This window comes from Blennius ocellaris (assembly GCF_963422515.1).
Source record: "Blennius ocellaris genome assembly, chromosome: 16".
In the NCBI taxonomy this organism is placed as follows: Eukaryota; Metazoa; Chordata; class Actinopteri; order Blenniiformes; family Blenniidae; genus Blennius; species Blennius ocellaris.
Window position 1 is genome coordinate 8,872,954 of NC_137665.1, and position 26,551 is coordinate 8,899,504.

Sequence of the window (26,551 nt, forward strand, 5' to 3'; positions counted from 1 at the left end):
CGCTAAATCTGATTAGGCGTCTGTTGTCTCCATGGTAACCGCTTCAGCACTTTGTACATGTGCTTAAATTAAAACTCGAGCTCCCACATAGCTGCTCGTTTTGACCATCTTCAGTTTGCACGGTTGACTAGAAGAAAGCGAAATGCTAAATGAATAACATTGGCGCTATACTACACATTACGGCTTTCGTTATCCATAATGCACCACGACGTTGACTCAATCCGATCAAAACGGCGTATTCATCAACAGTTACTTGAGCTGAGATATAAAGTTTACAGGAAAAAAGGCGAGCATCTACGTTTAGGGATTATACTGCAGCTACACCACTAACAATCATAGCCGGCATGCCACATTTCCTGGTCCAGTTGCATTATGGGTAATTGAGTTTTTTAAGCACCCGTCAGACAAAAATGGGGTCACAGCAGTTGTGTGATTTAAGTCTTTCGGTGTGGTTGTTTTGCATATCAGATTACTACACATTTACCCGGTTTTTCAGGGTCACATAGTGAATCTCACTCGACCTTATTACCACCAGGTGGCATCAGAGCCGTGCAATGTTGCCTGGTCGCATCAGTTCCAATAAAGTCAAGTCAAGAGTGAAATAATTTAGCCTGTTTTACACGCTGACGTTGAGGTCTGGTGTTGTGTTTTGTTATCACTGGGCAAATCACTGTTATTTATAAGGATGGTTCTTAAAAGATGGGTTATGGCCTGCTGTCTAGGTCACGTTCCCTCTATCATGATTGTAAGATGTGCAGACATCCCTTCATTCCACTGTATAGTCACTCACTGTTGTATTAAAACATTTGTCCCGATTAGAAATGATTTGTAAATCACATCCTTGTAAAAGGATGTTACTATTATGGCACTTTTCTACTGCTTGAGCAGGTCCTGAAATGCTATATACTATTAAACTCCCATTCATGCAAGAGAGCAATTTGGAGTTCAGTGCTCAAGGACACCGGTATATGGACAGGGAGAGCTGGAGAATCAAACCCACTGCCTTTCGATTGGGAATGTTCTTTTTTCCACATTTATCGATCCTTTTACTAGGACTTAGCTGGGGAATAAAGGGAACCACAGTGGTGACCATGTCTACTGTGGGATTCAAAACGTCTGGTGGGCTAGAGGCTAGAGAAACACTGTCAACCACGACCAGTTAATGTTTAAAACTCTGGTTGTAGTCACAATCAAACTGGCTATCTCTTAAAGTAGGAAAAGTAAATGTTTCACCAATATCAACAGAAGAAATGCTCACGTTTTAATAATTCACCAGGAAATCAAACAAAGAATAACAAACTTCATTGACATCCTGTAGCACAGTGTGACATACAATGCTTTCCCATGATTTCTTTAATCACTCAGCATTTTCTAGAACAACCTCAAAATGTGTATATACTGGTAATTACATTTGATTACATGACTTATTTCAGAATGAATTAGGCCACTTATAAAATGTTAAATTACATCCAGTCAAACGTCTCTCTCTCTCCATATGCATGAAAGTCAAACAACTCATTGAGTTGAGATAAAAGAGAATCAAAGACATATAATTAACGTGGCTTTTTCGGACAGAGGCACATTTATCAATTTCAAACAAACACCCAAATCTGTAGATTCTGCATTTGTCAGGTTTCCTCTTCCAAGGAGAAAGTCGCTCAGGTGTCGCTTCCATGTTCCAGTTTAGAGAGCATCAGCTGGACAGATACAAGGAAACCACGATCAACACAAACGCCATTCTTTTTATACCCAACTTTTTTTTTGTTGAGTTTTGTTTTGTTTAACTTCACAGTGGTTTTTGTGTGAGCTGTCAAGAGCAGATGAATCAGAATCAAAACAATGAGATAATACAACAAATGATTACACAAAGTCTCTCCTGAAAATAAGTCTTGACAGTATGGGGCACTGCAAAAGAAGAGTACAAAACAAAGACAAGATTTGCTGAATTTAAAGGAGCTTTTGCGTCAAATCTTTTACATTGGCATCTTTATCTTAGCGTTTGGTCTTTAGAATCAATAACAACACTTAGCCAAAGTTTGCCAGGCAATGAAGGTCATGAATGCATCGAGAAAATGAGACAATGATTCAGAAAAGAGCAACCATGACTCATACCCATTAAAATGATCAGGATAATAAGATACACATGAAACCACCATGCTGTGGTAGAGTAAAATGGTTCACTTATTTTTCAAGAACTTTGTCATCTGGATTCAAACAACTAGTAACAGGGAGGTAAGGTGTTTACCAACCACCCAATAAGATGATGGATTGTTGTTCCACCTCTGAATCATTTCGAAATTACAGTCCGTACTGACAGACCAAATGTGATACATTTCCCTTGCGTCTTTCTGATATTTAGGAAATGTTGAGCAACCAGCAGACATGAACTGCATTACAGGTGCTTTAGACAAATCTTTGAACATCACTTTCGAGGTGATTTCCCGTGTGAAGTTTCACATGTGGCAATATTTTGCATCCTTGCTGATGAATTAATGCATCACTCAGAAGATATGTGGAGATAACTGTGCAGTTATCTCAGCAGATTAAGCACCACAATCCAATCTCTGTTGTATTATACATGGTCAGCCATGGGGAACGCACTTGCAATTTATAATTTGTTATTGTCACGGTTGAGTCATTCACTCAGGCTGACCATTCCCTGTTTCTGTCCATCCACCCACTAGAGGTCCTCAGTATTTCTCACCCATTCGCTGACCAACTTCCCTCCAGCCGCAACCCACCTGGCCTGGTCTCTGTTCACTAGTCATGTGTGACACCAGTCTGACACCATGCACAACCAAAACCGATATCAATTACTTTAATACAATAGTGATACAACAAAAAGCTTTAATACAAGTATCAGGAAACTAAGAAGCTGGCAATTTGAAATGATATCCACGAAATTAGTTTGTTTTTAGTACTATGCAACATAATTAAGAAGAAGCACCTTTGATTGGTCATTTTCAGAGCTGAACATTTTTCAGACATGACGGCATCTTTGATCCGCTTTTGCTACTGTGTCCTTGAGCCTGACACTGAACCCCAACATGCTGCCAATGGAGGTTGAATGTCTTGCATGGCGGCTCTCACTCCTGGTATGTTAGTGCCTGTGTATCAATGTGACAAACACTTCAACACTCAGTGCTTCTGCATGGGGCATTTATGTATATATACTTCATGTTTCTATGGCAAGGTGAAGAGGAAGTAGAGTATGAGAGAAAACGGTTCTGTAAATAGCATAATATGCTTTTTTCCTAGAATAAAAAAAAATGTTTATCTCAAATGAGGATGTTACATTTCAGCTGCTTCCTTCTACATTCTATTATGTACGTCACTTGTTGTATTTGCCCAAAGTTTGACACCGGATACCCTTCTTGATGCAACCTGAGTAGTGAGTTGATTGTAAATATCGATCTCTTACAATGAGAATCCTTAAACAGACTTGTTTGATAGTAAAATAATTGACATTTATCAGTACATCTCTACTGATAACATGCATCCTAAAGCTAAATACACTTTTAGTTCACAGTTTATGTGTAGCCAGCTATTCCCCATTTTTAAACCGATGCTTTTGAGCCTTAGTCCTGTTAGCTCCCTCTTCATGTCTTGTTGTTTCGCCTTCCTGTTTAACTTTCATTGTAGATGAGCGCCATGTGTATGGACGTGAGAGTAAAGCTTGTCTCCTGGTTACCTGCCTTGCACTGTGTTTGTTTCAATCCTTACGATCAGAGACAATAGATTGTGAAATAAAGGTGTGTGCTGAGAAGCCTGTCATCTATTTGTAGAAATGACAAATCAAACGCAGTGATTAAAAAAGCTTTTAGGGAGTGCCCACTTTAATAGCTGCGGTTTCAGATGACATTTTAAATGCCTGTTGGAATCTGGAATAACAACACTTAGCTGCTTAGGAGTAAATGAAAGCTTCACCGGTTTAAATACCGGAAGACATGTTTATCTTTTTTTTTTTATTAAACAGTTAATGAAATGGCAGTTTTATCACTTATAGACCCTGATTTTCCCAATCAAACTTAGATGCAATAGTTTGGATCTGCAGCTGACACAATAAAAGTGATTTACAAACTCACGCAAGGGTATAATGATCGCATGACTTCGCTTAACTCACGAGCCTCCCATAATAATGATTCAGCCAACATGTGCAAGCTGACATGTCTGCAGCACGAATCCTGCTCTTGCAAGAGGCTATTTCTCCATAATACACCGCTTGTGCGTCTTCCACATGAAAAGTGTGGTTGGAAGGATGAAATCTATTTATCGTCACCCTATAAAGAGATGGCGGATTGTTGTTCTGCCTCTGAATCATTTAGTATTAGCAGTGTTGCAGCAAGTGAAATGTGGGGCAGGCATCTTGGCTCTTTATGCATCTCTGCCTCTGTAACATGCTCCAGTGCTCCACTTTCTCCTTCTCCCCTTGTCTAGAGCCCCTTCTGTAACCCCCTTAACAACACACATGCACGTACAAAGACACCGTCCATCAACTCGTCTCTTTTTCACATATTGTACAGCTCTTCCTTGCTCTGTTTGTTTGCTTCAATACTTTCGCTGCAATAAGTTTTTTTGGTTTTTTATATTTAGACCTTCTATGTCTGTGCTATTGATCCTCTTCCGGAAATTATTTCTCTGCATTAAGCTCTGGGATTCAAGGTGCTCAACAGCACAGACAACCCCTGGCAGCAGTGGAATTCGAACCAGCAAACTTCTGGTCACAAACTTGTCTCCTCACCCTCTCGGCCACCACAACCAAAGCTATCTCACATAATTTTGACATTAACAAATTAAAAACTGTAATTCATGAGTAACCTGAAATTTAAAAAAAAAAATACCATTTTGACATTCTAGTGGGAAAAATACACCTGATTCTGTCCTCAAACTCATAATTTCTCACTGCGAAAGTGAGATTTGAAGGTTTCACGGCGGAACTGAGTTAATATGTCACTAAATAAACATCATAAATAATATCACTTATTGATGTACTATGTAACAAACCTCATTACACCTGAAATTAAAATAAGGAAACTTTTTTAGGTTTGTTGGATGAATGAAACTAGTGTTTTCATACGTATAACTTCTACAATTAACGAGCATCATTTCATCCATGTGTTCAATTGAGTTGGTGATGACAGGGTTGCTTTTATATTCTGCAGATTTATATTGGGTGGACTTTGATTTCTCAGTGGAAAGCATTCACAAGAAACGGCAAACTTTTATAAGCGTTTTTTTTTTTTTTTAATGATGATATTCCGTAGTCAATGATCTCAACTTATACAACCACTTTGATCCGTCAGATGTGTAATACTGTGTTCCCATGATCAAATATCACATCTGAAGCTTCACTTCTGTGACTCTTCTTCACACAAAGGCAGGTTGAACCCAGCTTTGGTAACAGAGGGCAGGGTTGTTGAACTCGTGTAAACTTTTGCCGCATGCAATGTCAGCCAGCAAAGCGCTGCGTCGGCTAATCAACTATATATGCAAGCGCACAAGCAAACCCCAGATTGATACTAAACTGTAATTATGAAAGTTAAAATAGCTGCCTTGGTGTTGCTTTAACGCAGGCCTGTTTTCAGCTTGAATTCCTGCTGAGTGTGTGAAGTCTGAGGAGGTGGATGGACATATAATCCAAACTTTGTGTCCCCTTGCAGATCTGCATATAACATTTGTTTCTTCTTCTGTCAGATGTTGTTTAGGTTGATATGAGCTTGAACTTGTAGGTGCATTTGGAGTGTTTTATCAGGCAAGCACCATCTGAATCACTTCAGTTTCCACTTTATGATAAAATAATTGAATTATTGCATTTGGATATTTACCAACATCTTTTCATCAACTCCTTTTCCCCCCTCTCTCAACTATCCCAACATTATCATTGCATAGGTAGCCTTGCACTTGTTGTGATGATTTGAGTGCATTGTCTGATTGACATTGCTAATTTCCTTACCCTGACATGCTCAGTGATGTTATTCTGGGGTGTTTGTTGCTCCATTGGTCTTCATGTATGGCACGTCTTTCTCATTGTCCCCGTTTTGCCTGCGGCAAACAATGCAGAACAAAGTACTCAAGAAAACAGTCATCTTGAAAATAGTATTTTTTTCCACAATTACCAGTATAATACAAGTTACTGAAAATAATAATTCAATACAGTACTACTTCTTTGTCTATTCTCGCAGTAATTAAATTGCCCCCTCAGTTAGGCATGTCCTCATACACATAGTAACAGTTGTTTTCATGTTTGTACAAGTTAATCAGACTTCAGGCTGATTCACAAAGTGTACCAGTAATACAGCTGTCACCGTGAGTAATGCTACAAACTGATGTTGTTGTTGCTTGCAGATGGACATTTTTCATGTTGCTCATCATTTGAAAGAAAATGGAGCTTAGAGAAATAGTAATGGAGATAATAGTGACAGAGAGCAAGTGTGCATGATGAGCTTACTACAACATGATCAGTAAGTATAACTTTATTATTTGTTTCTTTTAGAAACTCACGCTGACGATTTCACTTTCCCAGGTGGAAGGCTATCTGGCTGCTATCTGGAATAATGAGTAATGTGCCGTCTATAAATCTCATGAGCTGGATGTGTTGATGCTCCATGGTGCTGGGGCCACGTGGCACTGTTTGCTACTGCCGGAGTGCCCGAGCAGAGCCAGGGGGGCTGAGAAGATTGCACTTTGAGTCAATTAGTAGCCATGAACTCTGCAGCACTGATGTTTTCTCCTCCATTCATCTATCCATTAAATAGGGCTAGAATACGCCGTTGTTATGTAGCCAGCCATTAAATGCACATGCTATTGCTCGAGGCAAACCCTAAAATAATCACGGCAGCGATTTCAAATCAATGATGCAGATGAGTCTTTCATTTTCTCTCCCACACATGAAGCACATATGTTTCATGTAATGTGTTTCACACATACGGTATCTTTGAGTGCTTATAATCAGATGGAAGTATTTTCTGCAATTCTTTTCATGAGATGAATACAATTTAGCGTTAACAACATTTATGATGACAATATTTTTAGTGACCCCTCCCGGTTTGTACTAAAAATCCAAAAGTGCTCGACGAAATGTACTCACGGTTTGATTTTGTTGGAGCACTTCTGCCACAGGATGAGAGCGATGGTGGTGAGCACCATCATGGTCGTGCACATTCTTCTGCCCAAAAGCAGATCTTGCTTTGGGACTGCTGGTATTGTCAGAGAGCCGAAATGTCTTCCCCCATTGAAAGGCTTGAATGGTGAAAGGCAGAGTTTGTGGTGTAACGATTTGACTATTCCTGCCTTTCCGCTTTGGCTCTCACTTATGATTGGGGAGATTAGCACAGGGGATTAGCCAGGATCAAGGAGGGGGGTTAGATCTTTCTGGCAGGACTAGGAGGTAAACAGAGCATGCTGTGTGTTCCTATTCTGAAAACAACCCACCTTGCCATCATTTCATCAGCAGACAAAAAAAAAAAAATCAACCTTTGTCTTTTATTGATGGGGAAAAGCCATTATTTAGTGAGTCTGTGGCACCTTCAAACTGTAGCTTTAAGGATTAGCATATATTTGTCATTTGCAGCAATAATAGATTTTACTAATTGCGCTAATAACTTTAAGAAATGCTACAACTTTGTTCAATATCACCCAGTTGATTCTAAAAATAGCACCTCTAATGACATCCCTGCAGTTCGAGTGCAGAGTTTCTACAATATATCAAGAAGAGAGCATAGTGGGATAAAGGCTGGTATAAATAGAGACTGTCAGTAGCTAAGCCACTTATACTTATCTTATTCTCTGCTTGAGTCAGCAGTGCTAACAAGACCAAGGAGAAGAAAGGAAAGGTGTAATGTTGTTAACATGTCTCTACATATAGGGGAAGCCGATTAGAGCAATCTCAAGTTTCAAAGAATGAAGCACGATGACTTGACATTTAAGGTTTTTCTTTGTATATTTATTTTAAAGTATTGTCTGTTACAGATATAAATGTGATTTATAATGAAAAAAATCTACAATCGTCACAATTACCCATTAAAAATGTAAAAATGTCTTAGTATTTATACTTTTCTAATAAAGTGGACACAAGTGGATATAGAATGATGTAGGAGGAAACATCTGAAAAGCATCATACTGTTTACAAAGAATACTGTTTACATTTCAGTATCTAGATATACACATTCAATAGAAGGCACATCCAAGTCAAATGTGACCTCTTGTCCACGGTCGGGTTTGTTTGCATTTCCTCTCTCTTTGCACTCTCCTTCAAATTGTTTACGCGTAGTATTTTACAAGAGAGCAACACAAGGTGAGCAGCTTTAAATTTCCCTTTCTTGCACTCATTCATGTACGCACACACACACACTCACCGATGTTTGCAGTACATTATTTGTAGATTTGTGGGGGCTCAAGAATTGACATGATGTATTCCCTGGCCCCCTCACCCTGACCGTGACCTAACTTGCTATCCCCAACACTAATACTAACTTTAACATAGTTGTATGTTTGCTCTAAAACTCTTATTTACCCTTTAAAAAAAAACCCAGATAAAACACTCAGGTTCCATATTTCTGCCTTCATTGGTCAGTTCAGAACACACAAGTCTGGCATGCTCCCAGGATCCTACAAAGAGAGTAAAATCAGGACACACACTCGCGCAATCGCTCATTCCTAATATAGTTTATAATACAGTTTAAGTTGCGTAGCTCACAATTATACTAGATTCCACCAAACCAAATTCCCGGAATACGTGTCACTTAATTGGCGTCTTGTGATGCCACAACCCAAGAATGAGAGCAGTCCCTTTATGCCTGGTCCATGTTGAAAAGCTTTAGCCGGTTGAGGTTGAATGCTTTTTCCAGCCTAGTTCCTCGTAGACAGCTGTGATAGTGCAGTAGAGCGAAGCAAAGAGTTTGGTCCATGCCGCAGCCACCTCTGGTGTCATGACTTCTGAAAATGCCTCTGCCAGGACTTCCAGAATCACACCGTTCAGAATCTGAGTACAATAAAAATAACGCACATCTGAAAGATATTACAGAAGTGGACAATTTGGGAATGTTGCTGACTTAGAAGATTGATGCCAGACCTACAATAAATAGTTTTCACACTTCAATCGAACATCGAATGTTTCATCTATGTGGAACGTGAACTAATATACGTAGTCAACTTGAAAACTTGCATATAAAATCTTGTTTTGTGTTTTTCAGAAGGACTAAATTGTCCTATAAAATAGCAGACAAAAATATGACTCTTCTACTGAGTGAGAAAATATAATGACACCGCCTAATTATGGTTTGATTTTTACAGTAAATGTGTGATTTAATTGACACCTGACATTGTATTATTGTATTATCCTATATCAATACAAAACAATAAAGTGCAGTTCAGTGACGTGTGGTCAGGGGAGGCAGGGAGGAAAAAAAAGAAGAAGAAAATGTACATAAAATAAATATTAATATGTTCCACTGATTTGTGTTAAAGATGCATTTTCAGTATGAATCTACACATTTTATTAACTAAAAATCGCAGAGTTTGAGTATTTGGTGATCAAATCCAGAGCAGAAATCACGGGTGAGGCAGTGGAGAGCTGTGCCTCATGTCTGACTGTACAATATCCAATACAAATGTGATCCAATACAAATTGGGTCACATGACGCTGCCCGTGTCTGTTCCTCAGCATATCGCCAATATGAACTTTGCAGAAATATTTGTTATACAGCATGACTCTCTATAGCTTGTGTCATGTATTTAATGTATGTGTGGGAGAAATGTTCTCGCTGATCGTACAATAAAGCACAGAGAAAAGTCAAGCCAGTGAGGCACGCAAGTACCCAGCCTCACCTCAAGGGGGCAGAGGTGAACTGAGTTTTTGGTCATAATCTCCATTGAGATGGAGTTTTTGTTCAAAAAAAAAAAAAAAAACAAGATAGGAGTAAGTAGAAATAAATTTCAAGTATGTGATAACTCAACTTTTGGCCTAAAATAATTATTTTACTTTTCATTTTGATAGACAACCTTTATTAAAATTGATTAAAGCACCAGAATTTAAAGTTTGAAAAGTAACAGAAAGGCCAAAATTTAATTTGTGCTGCACACGTCTCTATACTTTAATTTGTTTACAGTAATTGTAAAGAGAATAAGTCAGTGCCTCACCAGCCATGAACCTCACCGCACATCACTGGTGCAGTTGTATATTCACTCAATTCATCCAAACTGGTAATACTGTTAACTGTGATTCATGAATGTGTATCAATAGAATGACAAAGCTTGTGTGTTTTTCCAGTGTTATTCAGATTTGATTAATTTGTATTTCTTATTTGTACCTTCTTCACACTGAGTTCAACAACACTATAATTTCAAGCATTTTCACCTTTTCAGGCAACTAACTTTACCTTAAAGTAGACAGGCTCCACCTTGTGTCGAAGAGCATGGGCCTTGCCCACCAGCCGCAGCACAGAGGCCGTCTTCTCCGAGTTATCCAGACTCTCCACCACTGTGTTAATAGCGTTCATGACTCTGCGAGCGTGTTTCCTGAGCTGGGGGCTCTTCTCCAGCTCCTCTTGGTCCTCCACGTGCTTGAACTGGCTGAAGAACTGCTTGGAAGAAGGGAAGTTCACAAAAAGCCTGCAAAGGAGCAGAGTTTGGAGAGTTAAATGAGAGGTATATGTGCAGTTTCCGGAGCTGCACTATTCTCATCGCCCTCCCTTCAGTCAGCTTGATCCTGCAAACCCACGTTCATTTTTCAAGCTGGCAAGATACCATAAGTAAACACTCGCGCTCACACAAGAGTGCTGCATGTTTTCTCTTCAAATGTTTGCTCCGAACTGTTGCCGTGTGGTATAGATTCAATAAAACTGAAGAAAAAACAAGAAAGTGAAGAAAAGCATCCAATTACAGACAACTCATTAGGCAAAATGACTGAATAAATGTGTCTTCGAAAGAGATTAAAGTTATGTGTTGTGTAGATTTATATCAAATGGTAGTAACTTAACATGTTATACAGATCAGTAGGTCCAAATTGAGATGGATATTTCTTAAATTTGACAAATACAAACAACGTAACACAACAGAAATACAGAGACTTGCAGAATCTCCCAGAGCTTGATCTAATTCTTGTTACTGTGCAGAGACACACAGTTTCATAACTGTTTCCGCTCTTGCTTTGATAAATGCATGTATTGACTTTTTTTCCACATAATGCTTTCCACTGTACTTTCCACTGTAATGGTTGGATAATATCTTTGCAAGTCAGCACACTTTCTAAATTAAGTATTGCATGGCTTAATTAATATTCCCAAAAATCTGACCATTCATTCAATTACGTTTTTGAGAAACGTAATTGAATGAATGAAATGTTGATGACATCTACTTAATTGTACAACTTCTTTCATGATGTTTGGCCTTTTGGTTGTCTTGAGGCTCAAAACATACTGTATGTCAAATAGCACATTGGGGGAAATCAAAGTGGCATCTGGAGTTACTTGTTCTTTACTTTATTTATTCTTCATACTTCCATCCCTTCATCCCATGTGAATGTATGCGTTTGAAAGTTTGACTGAATCTGCACTCTGATTTCTGACATGGGTTTAAAAACCTCATCAGTCCTGTGTTGATTCGGGTAAAATGTGAAATGTGCAAATTTGAGACGGTAAAATGACAAATTGAATGTCACCAATTACCTTGGGGCACCTTCCTTTTTACCTGAAATTGATGTTTCAATCATTCTGTAAAGACAACCCATGTTTGATGTTTTTGTTGCTATGAATATCACATTTTTGTGCATTTTTTTTCACGTTTAGAATCTGATATCCCTGTTTATCCTGAAGCCGGGATCTTTCCCAGAACAAACAGTTGATTCAAAGATTTTGTCTTTGATGTCGACGCCTGCTTGACCCTCAGCGGTATCATCGTGAATTAGTGAAGAAGAACCTATAAACTAACCCACTCCCACAGTCTGGGAAGCGGGCCAATGCATCTGGTTTCTGGATACCAAATCAAAATGTCCCATCTCCTTCTCTCTTTGCAACAGCTCACACAAAAACACTTTTTTTCTTTCTTTTTGGTCAGAAGCATATGGTTAGACATCTGAATTCCTTTAACGTCTGAGAAGGGTGGAGCATACAAGGTGGTGTCTCCATTTTTTTCAGCTGAGGACTGAAGGTTTCTGCAAGTGCCAGAGTTCCAATGCAAACTAATGAGGAACCATGGTGTTTAATCTTTCTGTCTTGTAATTGCATGACCTGTGGTTGCATATAAATAGCCTCATTAGTATTTCATATGGTCACTGGACGCTTATTCCTTCCTTATCTTTTTTCAAGACTGACTGAAAAGCCAAATTATGAGAAAGTTTCTCATTTCAGACACAGAGCATGACAACATGCTACATTGGATCTTTATCTGTACAACCTCAGAGAGGCATTGTGTAAGGATGGACACTGGTGCTCAGGTGGCCAAATTTCCTCGGGTTGTTTTCATCAATCACCTTCATTCCTCAGATTCCTGCAGGTCAAAGGGTCTTAGTGATGGAATGTGTGTTAAAAAAAATCAGATGTCAGATTTTTTGTCTTTGAGAAACCTTTCTTGAGTAGAAAAAGAGTGAGCTACAGATTGAGGCAGTAAAGTAGTCCGTATGATCAGCCTGTAAGAAATAAATTACTTGATGACCAGTGTTTGCTGCACAAACATGTCCTCAACTTTCTCCTCTTGTAATCAGAAGGGATTATAAAGGCGTGTTGCATCACGCACAGAATCCAGTCACAGTTGAAAGGCTGTCAAAGCTTTCACAGTTTCAAAACCATGCAGATGTTTGATTCTTTCTACATATTTCCCCCTCCTGAGTTATAAATAAATAAGAAAGAAAGACAAGAGTATTCTCGGAACTGGAGTTCTCCAGCAGGTCTATATGACTTGTTACAGTAAACATTGAAAGAGTCTAATCATTTATATAAAACATCTGGAATGGCATCGCAGTAGAGAATCCTGTAACCTGTTGTTGTAATATCAAAATGCGGCAATGTGGAGGTCTGGCTGGCTGCGATTCTTGCTGCTGTAGGTTTCTTGGCCCTCTATGCAAGCATTCAAAACATGAGCCACTGTGTAAGGGAGGGAGTGCTTTGAGAGCCAACGATGTCAGACTGATGGATTCAAATGTTTATCCTTCTCTTCTACAATTTGATAAATGGGGTTACAGTCAAAACGGGAGAGGTGAGAATATTACATCTAGATATACGATTGACTTTACCCGTTAATGCAGATGAGAAACTTGCAAATTCGATGAGCTCATTAAAGTTGAGCTTCTGTTCATTCATGCGAGAGCAAACTCCCATCAAGTGGGCTGTTACTAGAGAATTTAGTATGGAGAGTAGTAAGTAAGTAGTAAGGATCAGCAGCCTGTCTGGCACTGACAGGTAACTTGATTGCACCGGCAGTCAGACTCAAAAAACAAGCTTAACCACCTCACGAATGAAGTAAACAAAGTTGCACAGACAGGCGAGAGATGCAATCACGAAAAACAAAACATCAAGCATAGTGTTTTCAACATGCGAACACAGATCGATTTGAAAACAGGACAAGCAGCGTGTAAATGATACATAATTATCACGAAAGATGATACATGTGGGAATAGTTCAAATATTTAAAAACAAATATTCTCAGCGCAGCTCTCATTCGTAGCTTTAAGTCGTTTCTGTCGACACTGTTTGTATCAAATACATAGAATATCTGGTAAGGTCTGTGTTCAAGCTGCATGAAAAATATCGAACATGAAACAAGTAAACTGAGGGGAAAAAAATACCTTACTAATATGGCCACCCCAGCATCATCACAGTTCTGGTACACTTTTCCCCAGGAGTCCTGGATCAACACCTTCTCCTTGTCAGTCAGTGGGCTTGGTCGCTCCAGGTGGTCCACCTCTCCCTCTCCCTGCATCCTCTCCATCTGGAAACACAGTGTGGAGCGAGCTGAGCACATGAAGAAGGCAGGTCTGATGAGAGAGTACCCCTCCCCCCTAAAATAAACACAATTTCTACCTTTTTTTCTGGTTTGTGTCTGTTTCTTGGTGAGAGAGGAAGAAATTCAGTCTCCCCCTTCCACCTATTCCCACTGAGAATGTTTGCTCTCTACCTCTGAATCTGTGCTGAGCGGGAGTGTGAGTGAAGAACAGGCTGAAAGAAAAAAAAAAAAAACACAAGAAACACACGCAGCGAATGAGGAGGAGCCACTGTACTCTCTCTTTTACACTCTCCCTCCCTCTCTCCCTCTTTCTCCCTCTACCCACCTCACCTTTGTAGGTGGTGTTTGATGAAAACATGATGAGATCGGAAACAAATCCTCAATAAGGGAGACAGATATGTCATCCATGCAATGTGTGCGCGTAGATGCAGTGTAATATCATGGTGCCAAAATAAGATAAAGAAGCCTCACCTGACCTTTTTGCTCTCGAGAGTTATCATTGCAGACTACCCAGGAGATTAATCTGTGATGATATTGAATTTGTCACAAAGACCCGCACATGTAAATGTAAAAAATACTTTGCTGATTGAGATTTGAACAGCAAGATGTCCAATGAAAATAGGACACATTTCAATTCCTTTTATTTTTCCCCCCTGTGCCACTGACAATACACTGACTATATCAGCATGTTTTCAGTCTATTTTTTAATTTTTATTACATGTATACTCCCTCAAAGACGCCCACACGTGTCACTGCAACATTATACATTTACAGCTTTGTCGAGGGAGGCGTTATTGGTAGGAAGACTTATCTCACTTGAGCTGTCAGCTTTAGAAAACTTGGATTTATCGTTCTTTCAGCTTAAAAGTGAGCTGGGTGGGTGAACATGGCCTATTACCTGGAATGTGAGCGTTAGGTGTCAAAGGGGAGCAAACATGAGTGCAGGGAAAACACCTCAGATAAAATTACATAGGTGAAGATCGAAGGGCTCATAACTCCCTTTGTTGAGCGGTACAATGAGCAAGCTCACGTTAAACATTGATAGGGTCCTTGATTGTAGGCCAATAAAACTCAAGTTGGGAATAAAAATATGTGTGCTGGACACATTTTATGTTCCAGGGAATACGATGTCCCCACTATCATATCAAATTAGCAGATGTGGTACTTTTCCAAACACCATCTGTAGTCAACTGGTTCTGCAGGCATTTTGCATGGTTGTCATGACAAAAAAGACATGTTAGTGCAGGTTATTCTAGGTCAAACTATGGGCTCTTGTTCAAGAAAACCGTCCAAATGGATTAGAAACTATATTGAATTAAATGTATCAACACTGATATCCACACCCTCTCGCAGAGGACCTCTTTCCAGAAACAAAGAGCTTAATTTATCCCAATAATCTATATATTAAGAGGTGTAACTCCACAGCAGATGGATGTTAAATAAGTAAGGACATCTAGTGGATACTTGGGGTAATACCCACTTTTGAAATCCACATGCTTTTAAAATCAATAAGATTGGAACAATTTCTGTTAATTATTGGGGGAAAAGGTTAATTATTAATGTTGCATGTGAAATGTACCATGTGTCACAACCGGATGGTGAAAACCATAATGTGACAGCCACAGCAGATTCAGCTTGCCTACAGAAACAATAATCTGAACTCATAATGTGTCTTATCCATTCACTGACAAAACATTTCAAAATGATTAAATCACAGACCACTTTCTCATGATACTAAGAGAGAATGTACTGCTTGATTCATCTTGTTCAGGACAAAAGAAGACAATGAATTGTGTAATTGGACTAATATAGCAGATATACATCTCGCACGCACACACACACACACACACATACACACACACACACACACACACACACACACACACACACACACACACACACACACACACACACACACACACACACACACACACACACACACACACACACACACACACACACACACACACATAGTTTAAACCACACTGTGACCTGCAGTTGGTGGACCTTTCTCAGGCTCAGTGAGTGTAGATTTCAGCAAGAATCATTCTACTCTCTCTCCTTTAATAAAAAATAACCAAGTCGTGATGTGGTACAAAATTACAAGTGTCTCAACAACTGTAAAGAGGTTTATCAGTGTATGCATTGCACAAATGCTCTGTCTGCTGCCTGTAACTCAAACTGCCCCTTAGAGATAATAAAGTTTACCTTGACCTTGACTCCCGAAGCAACACATATCTCACACTGAGTTGGGTAATTGAATTTCGAATTTCATAATCTTTGTCACATTATGAGATATAACGATTACCAGCTTTTTAGATCATATGCTGAAATGCATAAATTCTCAGAAGTTTATGGGGGAAAAGGTTGAGGGAAAAGGCATCCTCCTGATCCTCAAACCTGTCATGCTTTCAAAAAGACTTTGAAAGTCCCACATTATATAGTTTTCCAACAATGTTACATACTAGTCAGAGTTCCAACAACATTGTATTGAAAGTGTATTCCCTGAAAACCCAGGGAATCTGAATTTCTAAAAGTCCCTCTGGTGAACTCTACTGAGAACATGTTGATGTCATGAAGGGAAAATCTCTGAATTGCCCATATGACCACACATTTGCTTTAAGGTAGAGCAGGCAAGTGAGGGACATGACAGACTTCTTCACTTCGGGGGCATTGTACACAGGCTATGGGGACACATATCACAGTTAGAAAACCAGTAGAAAGTGAATTTTGCATAATATGGGTGTCAAACAAAAGACCTGTGCGCAAGAGGCGCAAATCCGGTCTGCCTAAACTAACAAAGAAATTGTAAAAATTTCAAAGTAAACAAAGTTTTTTTTTTTTTTTTTTTTAAACACATTTTCCAAGAGATGAACTGAGGCATTGATGCTGCTGCCATGAAAGATGGTGACTTCATTGTGAAACTACAAACGAGCCTTATCCTTATCCTTAAAGAGATGCACGCAAAGCAGTTATATGACTGTTCTTTGTGGGGAGGGGATTCATAATATTTTGCACCAGAAATTAAAATTGGCTTCATGTTGAGATTGAAGTCACGTTCTGCATTTTTTGTTAGGTTTTGCGAAAATAGACTTTTTTCACATATACGCTGTGCTACAAGAAAAAAGACCTAAACCCGAAAACCACAACAACAACAACAAAACTATGGAGTTTAAATTTAAAGGTTATGATGGAATTATTTTTAGTCAGGTCCACTAAAAATGAAATAAGAGTGTGGCCCATGAACAAAACGTGTTAGTTTAAACTGCAACATGAATACTTTTACCTTTTATAAAGATGACTTCTCCCTTTCCTTCCTGGATATTTTATAACTTTTTTTTTTTGCATCTATGAATAGATTCCATGCAGGTTTCTGGAAAATCTGAAGTCGCCACATGTGTTTTGGGCTTTCGTGACGCCTTGCTAAAAGCGCAACCGCTCGGTTTGAACCTTGCGGGCTCCTGTACCTCAAGCTGCAGCAGCACTCCTTCCTCTGACACTGACCAGCGAGTCGTTAAGGAGAACAGCAGTATTATTCCTGAAACTCGCGGAAACAGCCAACATTCTGCGTCGTGACTGTGTTTAAAGAAAGTTTCTATCCGAACGCCGATGGTTAGTTTGAACAAAGCAGCTCGTGGCGGGAGGCTCGTGTCCAGCTGCTAGCTAGCTCGGCTGCTAGTCGCGTCGTTGTGGGAGACGAATCGTCAGTTAGCGCGGTGATCGGCGGAATCGAGCCTCCGTTATCTCTTAAAATAAACTTAAAGGAGTCTAGAATGAATGTTCCTAAAAGTGGCTACCGCGTGTTTTCTGCAAACTCCTCCGCAGCATGCACAGAACTGGCCAAGAAGATAACGGAGTGAGTGATTCAATCATTGCTCGTTGTGATATTCGACACGTGAGATTCAGGAATGATTGAATGGGGGGGGGCAGGAGAACCTGACCTTGTTCACCGTCCGGTTATCATGTGGTTAAAATTGTTGTGCTCTTCTCTTTCAGGCGGCTGGGAGTTGAATTGGGGAAGTCTGTAGTTTTTCAAGAGTCTAACAGAGGTGGGCAGGGTACTCTACGTCTATTTCTCCAAAAACAAAATGTGTCATGAATGCCTGTGCACAGTGACGTCTAGTGTGTTTGTAGTCCTTCAGTTTGAGCCAATCCATGCAAGCACAGCACTGTCACACATAAATCACGCACGTTCGTCAAGTAAATAATATAAATGTTCAAATATGCTTCAAGTTGAGATACATTTTCCCAATTTAAAACCATTCACTTGATCTTGTTTCTATTTATAGAAACTAGAGTGGACGTGAAGGAATCTGTCCGGGGACAGACGATATTCATTATCCAGACCATACCAAGGTGAGTACAAATCAGGTTTCCCTGAAGCAAAATATGAATTGTTATAGAAATATGTAGAAAATATACACGAATGACTGCTAAATGTGACAGGAAGTAGCCTGTTCTTGCCAGGTAAAAACCCTTTTGAACCAGACCGTGTGACTCCGTTGGTTGCTGTACTTTCTATTATCTGAAACGCACGATTCATTATTTGTTTTCTGCTCCATCCAGAGATGTCAACACAGCCATCATGGAGCTGCTTGTTATGGCCTATGCCCTCAAGACGTCTTGTGCAAAGAACATCATCGGAGTCATCCCGTACTTCCCCTACAGCAAGCAGTGCAAGATGAGAAAGCGGGGCTCCATCGTGTGCAAGCTGCTAGCTTCAATGTTGGCAAAAGCAGGTATGAGCAGCAAAATCAATCTCTGGATGCAGAATGCCAGAGGTGTCTTTGTTTTTTTTTTTTAAAGTTTGGTCTGCTCTGTGCTCCGAAGGATTAACACACATCATCACCATGGACTTGCATCAGAAGGAGATCCAGGGCTTCTTCAGCTTTCCCGTGGACAACCTGCGCGCCTCCCCATTCCTGATACAGTACATCCAAGAGGAGGTGATGAGGCCAATTTGAGTGTTTTACGTGTTCATTTGTTTTTTGGAAACTCCATGTCAACAAAGTGCGTTAATCAGCCTGACACGCAGAGTGACATCTGTTTCCCTTCACCCCGACAGATTCCTGATTATAGAAATGCAATCATTGTGGCAAAGTCGCCTGCTGCAGCCAAAAGGTATTTTATGATTTAAGACTCCACCTCTGTTTTCTTGGAGATTTGTTGTGATGAAATGAATAGTTTGTTCATTTAATGGCATCGACTTGACAAAACGCTCCTGGGGGGGAATCTGTATTTTAGCAACTGCATTTGCACTTTGTTTGTCTTTCCTTTGTTTTTAGGGCTCAGTCCTATGCAGAAAGGCTCCGTCTGGGACTGGCTGTCATTCACGGCGAGGCTCAGTGTTCAGAGTCCGACATGGCTGATGGAAGACACTCCCCACCTTGTGTACGCAACACCACCGGACACACAGGACTGGAGCTACCCTGTAAGAACTCATTGTTAAGAAATATTGCTTTTTTTTTCCTTCTTTTTTTTAATTAGTTCTCGGTTTTATAGCTCCAAATATTGAGTTCATAGATGATATTTGACCAAATTTAGCCAGACAAGTGTCATAGTTTCCTCACAATGTCAAACTTCTCACTGTGTTCATGAATTAACTGAGATTTTCACAGCCGACAGTTTGACCCACCAGAGCAGGGAAAGCGCCGTTTCTGCGCAGCGGCCAACCTTCCCCCCCGGATCCACCGCTGCTTTCCCTGCTGCAATAGGTTAAAATGCTTGCTGTGAAAACGACCGATATTCCAGCCAACAAACTAATCCAGCTCTTATTTGTGCTAACCTCTTTCTGAGCTGACGATTCTGCCGTTTTTTCCCCCCACTCATCCCATCTACCATACCCCCCCCCCAGAGAAATAGATTTTTGTGTTACTGCATGATATAATTCCACAGATGCACAACTTCTACTCATGTCGCATCCCTAGGAAGCCGAACCTACAGAGTGGACTCCTGAATAATCTTGAACCACAGTCCCAACGCTCGTTTCGTAGCATGTTGTTTAGGATTTCTTTGTGAATGTTAATCGATGTGACTGTGGCGTATAGCGTTTACAATACATTCAGTGTTGGATCCCGGTAAGACGATTTTAAAAGTCTGGAATTCTAACAGATGTGTGTGTCATTGGCAAATGACTCCTTATTTGCGTTCAGCACTGACCTCATTATTCAGTTTAAAGAACAAAACAACTACCAGTAAAACATAAAACTCTATTTTTTGCCTGTCTTGACTAAACCTTGACTTAAAAATCCTCCTTTAGATTTGCAATCTCAAACAAAAACAAAGAACTAAGCCCCAGATTTTATTCTAGTTCGTATAATTCCCCGGATTTCTGGGAGAGGATTTTCCAAGTCTTGGCATCATGTGTTTGTCATGTCAAATATTTGTGCATTTGTGTTAACGTGGTGTTTATTTGTTGACAATAGCAGGCAAACAACAAGCTCCGTTCCCCGGCATAGAGCTTCCAAGTACGACCGTAAAATTAATTTACATCTGATTCTGAAATGATTCCTCTTCAAATGGTTCCTCAATTCGTGCATGTGTAGATGAAAAGGGTTTGTGATGCATCTTGTGAAAATACCGTCTGGATTCAGGAGGGGGAGCCTGTGAGAGAAAAAAAAAAGCAATTTCATGGCTTTTCATTGAATGCATTTGAAAAACCTTTCGATATAAATCAGCGGCTCTGTGCTCCACGCAATTTGCATGGCATGTTTGACTTGAAATTAACAGCCTCCATGTCGACTGCACCTTTTCTTCAATTCCAGACAGCCAGTTCTACAAGATGGCCAAACCTCTCTTTGTTTTTTTTGTTTGTGTTCTGAATTTATTTTAACATCCATGAATCAAACCGAAATCCATGGCAAACTTGATTTTTTTTTGTGTGTGTGTGTTAAATTTTATTCAGTTCAATATCTGGACTCATCTTGCCAATCAACACATGGTGCACCCCTATTTAACTCGCTCTCTAAAACCTGATTTGGTCGTATCTGCATGAAATCAGAACAATCAAAGCATGCTTCTTGAAACTTTTTTTGTAAATAGAAAGAATAGCACTGCAAATGAAATGGTTGGTGCAGTGGTGAAGCAGAAATGAGTTTAACAGCAGTAATATTTAATGTTGTGTTGAAATCTGCTGACAAACGGTGCAAGTGAACCCCGACTTGTTTGACTTTAAGGCCTCGTTTGCTTTAATTGTCTGGTCACACTAAAATATATTGTTGTTAAAAAAAATAGATTTTTCTTTGACTTGTAAGTTTATATGTTTAACACTTTTTACAGCCATTACAGTGAATTACATTTTAATCACCAGAGAAAGAGGTGCACTGAGCTTGTTTTCAGTTTGAAAATCAGAAGTAACTTGATACATTTTTAGACGTTTTCCACAGAAATCGCCATTTAAATCTGACACAAACTTCAGATTTACCTCACTCAGCCGAAGGAAAGCAAAACAAGACTTTGACTTGAAAACATCCCCACTTACTCCCTACTATCTCAGTCGCTCTCTCTAATGCACATGAGGCATATTCACACAGCATCAGAGCAAAATCACACTGGGCCAATAAGTAAAGCAAGAAAATACCACTTAATGTTTCCACACAAAAAAAAAAAAATCATGGTATTCCACTGTAATAATACAGCCTCGACTTTAATGTGTTGATATTAAGAAATTTAACTATTATAGTTATTAGTGCTGTCAATAGATTAAAAAAAAGAGCAAATTAATCAGTTTTCTGTAACGAATTGCATTTTTTAAGACTGAAGCTAGTAATGGATTTGTGGGAAGTCATAGAATTTATGTAGACTCAAAACATGTGTATTTATATACAAGTATATTTAAAGACCATTTTTATGACTATTTCAGCTTTGGGTGAAACTATTTCTGTCCAAGTTTAGCAAAAACCCCAAAAAATAATAAATCTATCCACCAACAGAGATAACGTAACAAAACCCGGACTGCAGGTTAACGACTTTGACAATTTGAAAATTTCTAGAGAAAAAGTTGTGAACTTGTTCCCATGCATGAACAAATTTGAAATGATATATTGCAATATCCACTCGCACAAAAAGAAACACATGGACACACATGCATAGTAGAAAGAGACAGAAACGACACGTAAAGGAGACAGTGAGGGGGAAAGAGAGGGAGGAAGTATCAATATTTTACCTTAGCAGTTTGACGAGCTACTGGTCAGTCAACAGGGCAACCTGCCGTTTTGCTGTGCAGAATCACTCCTGTGGTCGTCGCATTCAGCTTTACCAAGTGTCCAAATGACTTGCGCTTTCTCCGACAAGCTGTCGGGCAACTTTTTAAAGTGAAACTATCCGTCTAATATATTTCCTCCCCCATTGTTACGAGGTGTACTGCTGCTTCATTGCTTTACTAGTTCCTAACAAATTAAAACATAAATGAATTGCCACAATTAAATCATTAATTTAGACAGCACTAATAGTTATAAGAATGTCTTCGAGGCTCCGAGCACAGCCATGGCATGTTAAAGCGAAGTCATTGTGTATTAAAGTTTTGAAGACAAACAAGCGTGACCAAACATTTGTTCAGGTAGCTCCGTGTAGTCTGTCCACAGGCTGGGAAAACAATGTCTTCTTGAGAAATGTATGCGTTGCTAACAACATGGCTTTTGCTGGGTTTTTTTTTGTTTGTTTTGTTTTGTTTGTTTTCTGTTTGGTTAATAGCAATAAAAAAGTGAATAGGACACTGCAGGTTTTCTGATGCTGTGCGACTCACGGTATTCAGCAAAGTGTTCTGCAAGGCATGCTCCTCTCTGCTTCTTTTCCTTCACAATCGGCTTGGCTGGCTGATTGTTTTACCAGTTGATCGTTTCCTCGAACCCCCTTTTGAGTGACTACATTTACATGCACACTGATATTCAAAACACAGCCTCTCATTTGTAGTTTAAAAAAAATAAAAAATGTGTCGGATACAATTTGATGCATAAATTAAATGAAGAATTAAGTCGGGCAGAAGGCCGTCATGCTGCGTGTTCGTTATGCCTGCAGATTGAGTAGTTGGGTGGCATTTTCAAGCTCAATATGTTTTCAGTCGGGAACAAAATAATTGGACCCACTCGTTGCTTCAGGTTAGAAACTATTAAGTCAGGACGTTCCAGTAGCCAGAATGAATCATGAAGCTGCTCCAGTATGACAAAGTGAATGGCTCCTCTTTTAAATGTGGCCGTTAGATGTCCCCTTGATTATTGTGTGCATGCAAAAGTAGTTGCTGGCAGCACTGATGTTCGACTGAGGACTGTTCCCAGAACATTGGCAAGCGTGTATGAAGAAACCCTCATCGGTGCTTGCCACTGTTGTCCGTGTGAAATAAGATCGTCTGGTGCTTTTCTGGTTCATATGCAGACTGCTGCCATATGCCCGTCACAGCCTGGACCCGAGGTTGTGTGTGTGTGTGTGTGTGTGTCCAGGCAGCTCTACATTGTCTTCTGATTGGGTATCCTGGGCAGAAAAACCCTTGGGTCATTTGATCTTTGCATGGCATGTTCTGTACTATGTCTGGCGTTCCAGTTCAATCTCTTCGGGGTAGGAGGGGTACAATGGGAGGGGGAAGTCTTCATGTCATCACTGGCTTTCGATTGCTTTTTAAAATTATTGTAGCTTTTCTACAAGGTTTTTTTTTTGTTGTTGTTCCTTCCTCCATCAGTCAACTAAACTTTATATTTTCCAATCCAAGTTTTTCTAAAATTGCCAAAAAATTTCTCAACCCATTTTACCCAATCTACTGAGATTTGTTTTCAATTCTGTGAAAGGTCGAGCGCATAACATCCCGTACATGTTCTCACAGGTAACCAGGGCTGTTTTTCTTTTCAGTAATGATGGCCAAGGAGAAGCCTCCCATTACTGTAGTCGGAGACGTGGGCGGAAGAATTGCCATAATAGTGGTAAGATAATTATCAGGACATTTGAAGTGTTTGTTCAGGCAGCAGTGACCGAGCTCAGAGAAGGAATAACACTTTACTTTTCACTTTCATCTTTCTTCATATTTTGTATCACCAGTACTTTTTTTTGTGTGTGTGTGTGTGTACGCAAGAATTCTCAATGTGAAAGGGATATTGTACGATTAAGCAATAAGAACCGTAACATAGTCTTTTATTTAGTCTGGAATTGCAGGCTGATTCATCGGATCAAACCATGCGACACGAGAAGCGACACAATTCTCAAGCTTGACCCGCTCATTGTATGTCTTTGTTGTTGCAGGACGACATTATAGATGATGTCGGGGACTTTGTTGCAGCTGCAGAAATCCTGAAAGAGAGAGGAGCCTATAAGATTTATATAATGGCCACACATGGTTTGCTCTCTGCCGACGCTCCCCGGCTCATCGAGGAATCGGCCATCGACGAGGTGAGAACAGCGAAACGTGCTTAAATAGTCGTCATGCAACTTTTATCGTTACACCGATCATCTCCGTGTCCTTCGTCCGGTTTCTCAGGTTGTGGTGACGAACACGGTGCCTCACGAAGTGCAGAAACTCCAGTGTCCGAAGATCAAGACGGTGGACGTGAGCATGATCCTCGCCGAGGCCATTCGCCGTATTCACAACGGAGAGTCCATGGCTTACCTGTTCCGCAACATCACGGTGGACGACTAGACGGCGTCAGAGTGACGGCCCGAGCTCGGTGACTGACTGCTGTTGCGGCGTGTTCATTATGTCATGTTCTACGTAGTGTGGCTGTGAGGCGTCTATTCTAATTTAATGCAATCTAATATCTGTAAATGAGGCAATGGCATTTGTCTTTGAACAAAAGATGTCGACGCATTATTCTTGTGTGGAGATGGCAAACGACGAGACCGAGTGCTTTCGGCTCTGGCCGCTCCAATTCTGAAATGAACAATGTTTGCTGTCGTACATCTAAATTTATGACTGAGCTTCATCTGCAAAAAGAAGAGACATTACAAAGTTTATTTCGTGCTTTACCCAAAACTCTTGGTGGCTCTTGTGGTTAGAGCTGCTCAGACACTGTGATTTCTTTATTTGCATGTGAAGGACTGTGTTGCTTCAAAAACTCCAGTTTCCCAGCAACTCCATTTTTAGAGCTTTTTTTTTTTTTTGTGCACTTTTTGCTGGATTGTCAAATATTCCATTTGGCTTAAGTAGTTCACACACTTGTTTTGTATTTTATTTATTAAACATTCAGTTTGTTGTTTAATATGTTCCTCTGTAGAGACTTTCTAAAACTGTAGTCTGAAGTTCAGCTGTTTACATCATAATAAACTTGTATTTTCTCCAGTATAAATACAAACTATCAAATTAGAACATAATAGTTTATAGAATACAGGCAGGCGTTAAAATAACTGACAGTTGTTTCAGTTCGCAGGCAGGCTGAAGAGACTTACAATATATAAATAGTATAAATGGGTGTTTTACACTTGGGTTGAAATATAAAAATAAAAGATGGACTTTTTAGCCAGTTAACTTCCAATTAAAAAGCACCCCGCTTGAGTTTATGATCCCAGCATTGATCCCTGCTTTCAGGTGTGATACATGCAATGGGACTGCTTGGTGTTTTTCAAACTACTTCTACTAAATAAGAAAAACCGTGGAGGCAGAATGGGTTGATATTGATCTCATTCATTCGCACCTTTTTGTTCCCTCGAGTTTTTTTTTTGGCTGATTGAGCTTTCTGCTCAGGGAAGTATACGTTATAAGCCAATGCACAATTATTTGTCTTTTTATGTTGCACATTAATGAAAATGACTAGAAGGATGTGAATGTATTCCATGCAGTACTGTACAGCTCAGTTCTGTGTCACCACTGGTTTAGTTTAGCTTACAAGACACCGGGTTTTCCCCTGAGAGCTGAAGATTAGCACAGTGGTGTCAAGTAGAATCACTGCAGGATATAAATACTGTCGCTTTTAGCTGAAATTGTTTCATTTCATGACGTCTTCAATGTATTGACTGTTCTCGCGTTCCCGCTACCCCCTCCGTCTTGCTGTTTGTAAATGTGTATGAAAATATAACGGTTGCCTCCTTTTGTGCTTCGGCTCTGCCAAATGATGAAAGTTTGTATGAAAGGCTCAGTGTTCATGCAGTCTGTGCTACTTTACTGTCAAATCTATTAGTTTTAGACTGCAATAAAGGTCATATTCTTCAAATTCTTCTTTTAGTCTGTTTTTTTTACTGATAGAAATTCCTGTTTGGATACATTGCACTTGACTGATAATTTAAAAAAAAATGCTTTGGTATGTAATTTCTGATAATTATATCTAATATTGAAGAGAACAAGCTGGGTGGAAGAAATGTATTAGTCAATAGATGAGTGCTTTATTCAGCACAGGAATCTGGAGTTGATCCCAGCTGACAGAAGGAAGGTTGCCAGTCAATCACAGGACAAACGCACACCCACACATTTACTCCAGAGTCTCCATTCCATGCTTTGGACCGTGGAAGGAAACCTTTGCGTGCACAGGGAGAACATGGAAACTGCACAGAAAGGAACCCAGTTGGACTTCTACAGGTAGTTTTCTCACAGTGAGGCATGTGCAGCATTCAACCCCACAACTTGTGGCCATTTCCTCAATGAGCAGTGTTCACTCATCAGCGACTCGCCAGGCTGGCACTGGGCAGAGGAAGGGACACAAAGCAA

At 39.8% G+C, this 26,551-nt stretch overlaps 2 protein-coding genes across 4 annotated transcripts; one reads left to right on the forward strand and one right to left on the reverse strand.

The window, feature by feature from the left end:
* Positions 1-7,920: 7,920 nt before the first annotated feature.
* Positions 7,921-14,113, reverse strand: LOC308141850 (cytoglobin-1-like). Its single transcript, XM_080512080.1, has 4 exons — positions 14,013-14,113; positions 13,778-13,920; positions 10,377-10,608; positions 7,921-8,980 (listed from the first exon to the last, which is right to left on the reverse strand). The coding sequence occupies exons 2-4, from the start codon at positions 13,918-13,920 to the stop codon at positions 8,816-8,818; spliced, it is 540 nt and encodes a 179-aa protein (XP_080368206.1). The 5' UTR covers positions 14,013-14,113; the 3' UTR covers positions 7,921-8,815.
* A 3,315-nt stretch (positions 14,114-17,428) lies between these two features.
* On the forward strand, positions 17,429-26,039 carry LOC308141778 (phosphoribosyl pyrophosphate synthase-associated protein 1). 3 transcript variants are annotated; one of them, XM_080511995.1, is made up of 11 exons: positions 17,429-17,547; positions 17,932-17,984; positions 18,225-18,291; positions 18,502-18,674; positions 18,766-18,881; positions 19,001-19,056; positions 19,221-19,366; positions 19,554-19,649; positions 23,773-23,843; positions 24,160-24,306; positions 24,395-26,039. In XM_080511995.1, the coding sequence occupies exons 4-11, from the start codon at positions 18,521-18,523 to the stop codon at positions 24,551-24,553; spliced, it is 945 nt and encodes a 314-aa protein (XP_080368121.1). In that variant the 5' UTR covers positions 17,429-17,547; positions 17,932-17,984; positions 18,225-18,291; positions 18,502-18,520; the 3' UTR covers positions 24,554-26,039. The 3 variants fall into 3 exon arrangements, with proteins under 3 accessions (XP_080368121.1, XP_080368119.1, XP_080368120.1); XM_080511993.1 differs by having other exon boundaries at positions 17,433-17,791; XM_080511994.1 differs by lacking the exon at positions 19,554-19,649 and having other exon boundaries at positions 17,433-17,791.
* The last annotated feature ends 512 nt before the right edge of the window (positions 26,040-26,551 follow it).

What these genes read in the sequence shown, in the direction of transcription:
- LOC308141850 (XM_080512080.1), bottom strand. Translation starts at nt 13,920, where the DNA reads ATGGAGAGGATGCAGGGAGAGGGAGAGGTGGACCACCTGGAGCGACCA. An exon ending in GGGGTGGCCATATTAGTAAG is followed by an intron (nt 10,609 to 13,777) that starts GTATTTTTTTCC and finishes GCTCCTTTGCAG; the next exon opens with GCTTTTTGTGAACTTCCCTT. An exon ending in TGGAGCCTGTCTACTTTAAG is followed by an intron (nt 8,981 to 10,376) that starts GTAAAGTTAGTT and finishes TATTGTACTCAG; the next exon opens with ATTCTGAACGGTGTGATTCT.
- LOC308141778 (XM_080511993.1), top strand. Translation starts at nt 17,709, where the DNA reads ATGAATGTTCCTAAAAGTGGCTACCGCGTGTTTTCTGCAAACTCCTCC. An exon ending in CTGGCCAAGAAGATAACGGA is followed by an intron (nt 17,792 to 17,931) that starts GTGAGTGATTCA and finishes CTTCTCTTTCAG; the next exon opens with GCGGCTGGGAGTTGAATTGG. An exon ending in ATTATCCAGACCATACCAAG is followed by an intron (nt 18,292 to 18,501) that starts GTGAGTACAAAT and finishes TGCTCCATCCAG; the next exon opens with AGATGTCAACACAGCCATCA.